Source organism: Penaeus monodon, chromosome 7, assembly GCF_015228065.2.
Source record: "Penaeus monodon isolate SGIC_2016 chromosome 7, NSTDA_Pmon_1, whole genome shotgun sequence".
In the NCBI taxonomy this organism is placed as follows: Eukaryota; Metazoa; Arthropoda; class Malacostraca; order Decapoda; family Penaeidae; genus Penaeus; species Penaeus monodon.
Window position 1 is genome coordinate 47,028,615 of NC_051392.1, and position 2,500 is coordinate 47,031,114.

At 35.6% G+C, this 2,500-nt stretch overlaps 1 protein-coding gene across 2 annotated transcripts in view; it reads right to left on the reverse strand.

Moving 5' to 3' along the window:
* The window catches only part of LOC119575403, an 8,735-nt gene that overhangs the window by 495 nt on the left and 5,740 nt on the right, over positions 1-2,500 (reverse strand). For both annotated transcript variants that reach the window (XM_037922999.1, XM_037923000.1), the window contains exons 7-9: positions 2,258-2,330; positions 1,574-1,746; positions 1-147 (exon numbers count right to left, since the gene is read on the reverse strand). The exon at positions 1-147 is cut by the window's left edge and continues 495 nt beyond it. In XM_037922999.1, coding sequence (XP_037778927.1) covers positions 1-147; positions 1,574-1,746; positions 2,258-2,330 — 393 coding nt within the window. The remainder of the gene's footprint in view (positions 148-1,573; positions 1,747-2,257; positions 2,331-2,500) is intronic.

A 2,500-nucleotide genomic window follows, 5' to 3' on the forward strand; every position in this document is an offset into this window, starting at 1 on the left:
CACAATGCGCCTGGCACGGATGGGATTCGCAATGACGGCAGGCGGCTTGGGGGCAATCTTCACAAAATTGCCCTGCGAACCCATTTTCTCCAAGATCCCTGTCAGTTTTCCCAGGAGTTCATTCTTCTGGGTGAGCAGCTGCACAATCTGGACACATTATAAGAAAACTATAGCTATGGGTGTTAAAGCTGATATGCACTTACACTCCCATTATAAATAAGAGATATCAAATATAAATAAAGTTCAAATAGTCTTTATTAATTTTGTTAGAAATATAAAATTAATTTAGAGTGCTTTCTGTCTTTTCTTTAATTCTGACCTTTATAAGAAGAAAAGCCACATTTCATATGTAAATAAACAGTTAATCTATCAAAAGCTTACATACTGTCTAGAATACTTGTAGCTGCACATATGATGTTAATAATATAGTTATATATGTGGTACATCTCTGAGCCTACATATACCTGTAAAAGCCTCAGATGTTGAAAGAGTCATTAAGGATAACAAGTACAGCTGTAAAATATGCATTTAAATTTGGCACTTGGTTTAAGAATTTGGTTGTATAGTGCTTTAATTATGGAAGGGAAAAAATATCATGTTTATCTTTTTCACATAAAGAAGAAAAAAATACTGATCTTTTAAAAGTAAACAAACTGGGAGATATTCAATCATTTAAAGATTTTGTGTAGGTCATTTAAAGATTTTGTGTAGGTAAAACTGAATAGCTGTTTTTTTTTACTTTTCCTTTTCCTTTCATTTTTATTCCCCTCTGACGCTCATCAGCTGTCTCTCTGTAACTCAAACAATCACCCTCAAACTTCAATTTTCTCTTACTCTTCCAGACTATAAGCTCAACCTGAGCTCAAGATTAATCATCTGACTGGAACTTTATGCATCTTCTATAGCAAATACTAATTCTATGGGTAGAAGTATGGTTCAGCTGGATCTCATAATGAATACTAGTCCTGATATGACTGAGAAACTTGGGTAATATGACCATAAAAACAGCAGTTTTACAAGTGTTGTAGTCAAAAATTCTATATCTGAGAAAAATATAACTATTGCCATCATCATCATTTGGGAGCTAACACTGACAGGGGCACATAGTTGCATCCACCCTTCACTCTGATAAACCCAATAGTTTTGGAGGATCCTCCAATGAGTGCTAACGAGAATGTGGTTGATCCACTTGGCCACACTACCCACATCACTGCACCATATTCAATGATGCGAGTCAGAGCATTGTACCTAGATTCCTGGAAAAGGAGGCTATTCTCGCTGCCGGCATCAGCTCCCGAACCATGAGGACCAACAGATATCTCAAAGCAAGTTCAATTTGAGCCAGACACTGCATTGAAGTCACCCAGAACAATGTGAATATCTTACTGAGAACAAGTCTGTCACAGATGCGAGTTTGGCATAAATATCTCTTTCACATCAAATTTACAAACATCAGTAGGAGTGTACACTACAAAAAGGGACGAAGCCAAATGCAAGCTTTAGTTTCAATACTATTATAAACTCACAGACCAGAGTAGCCTCTACTACTAAGGCCTGAAGACTGTTTACATACCTGATTATGCCTCTGCTCCTCTAGAGCTAGCCGTCTCTCCCACTGACGTTCTCTGCGGTTCACATACTCATGGAACCAGGCTGGTGCACAGTCTTCCTTTGGGGCCTGGGACTTGAGGAACAGGCGACGCTTTTTGTTCTGATGCTCTCCTGTTGAACTGTGCATTCCTGAATCTGGAATATTTGGATTTGTTCTTCCATTCTGTTTACTTTATATATTATGCTGCACATTTATTTGCAAATTTCTGAAATAATTTTTTAAATGCATATCTACATGAAATATAAATTAAACTTGTGAACTATAAAATGTCTGAAATAACTCATAACATATAAACACTTGCACCTCAAACATAAATATAAATGCATGTGTTTGTATGAAAATATTTATATTTATTTACTTATTTATTCATTTATATATACATTGCAATATCTACTTGACCCTATGAACCTATCTATTTCTTTCTATATTTTTAGCTATCTCTTTCTAACTCTTTATCTGTTAATATTTCTATCTCTGCATATATAAAACACATCCAAAGATATCACACATTATTTTTCCTATCAAAGCATTATCATCAATTTCTGAATGACAAAACCATTAACATCCCTGACCAACAGAAAACAGCTGTTTGCATCATCTTAAACGCCTTAGAAGTACTATTTAGAACACAAAAACTTCACGCACCAAGCTGAAAGGCATCACGGTCACTGCCAACAACTGCTTCATTTACGTTCACCTGACTGGCTTGGGTAGGGATCTATTGAGAGATAGGGCTTATTGTAAGAAATTAATGTTAACGAGAGACAATACTTATTGTAAAGATGTCAGAAAAGTTGTAGAATTGTGGGAGAGATAAAGTTTATCATAAAAGATCAGTTTTAATGAGAGGTAAGGTTTGAAAACAACTTTATTGTAAACAACTGTCTG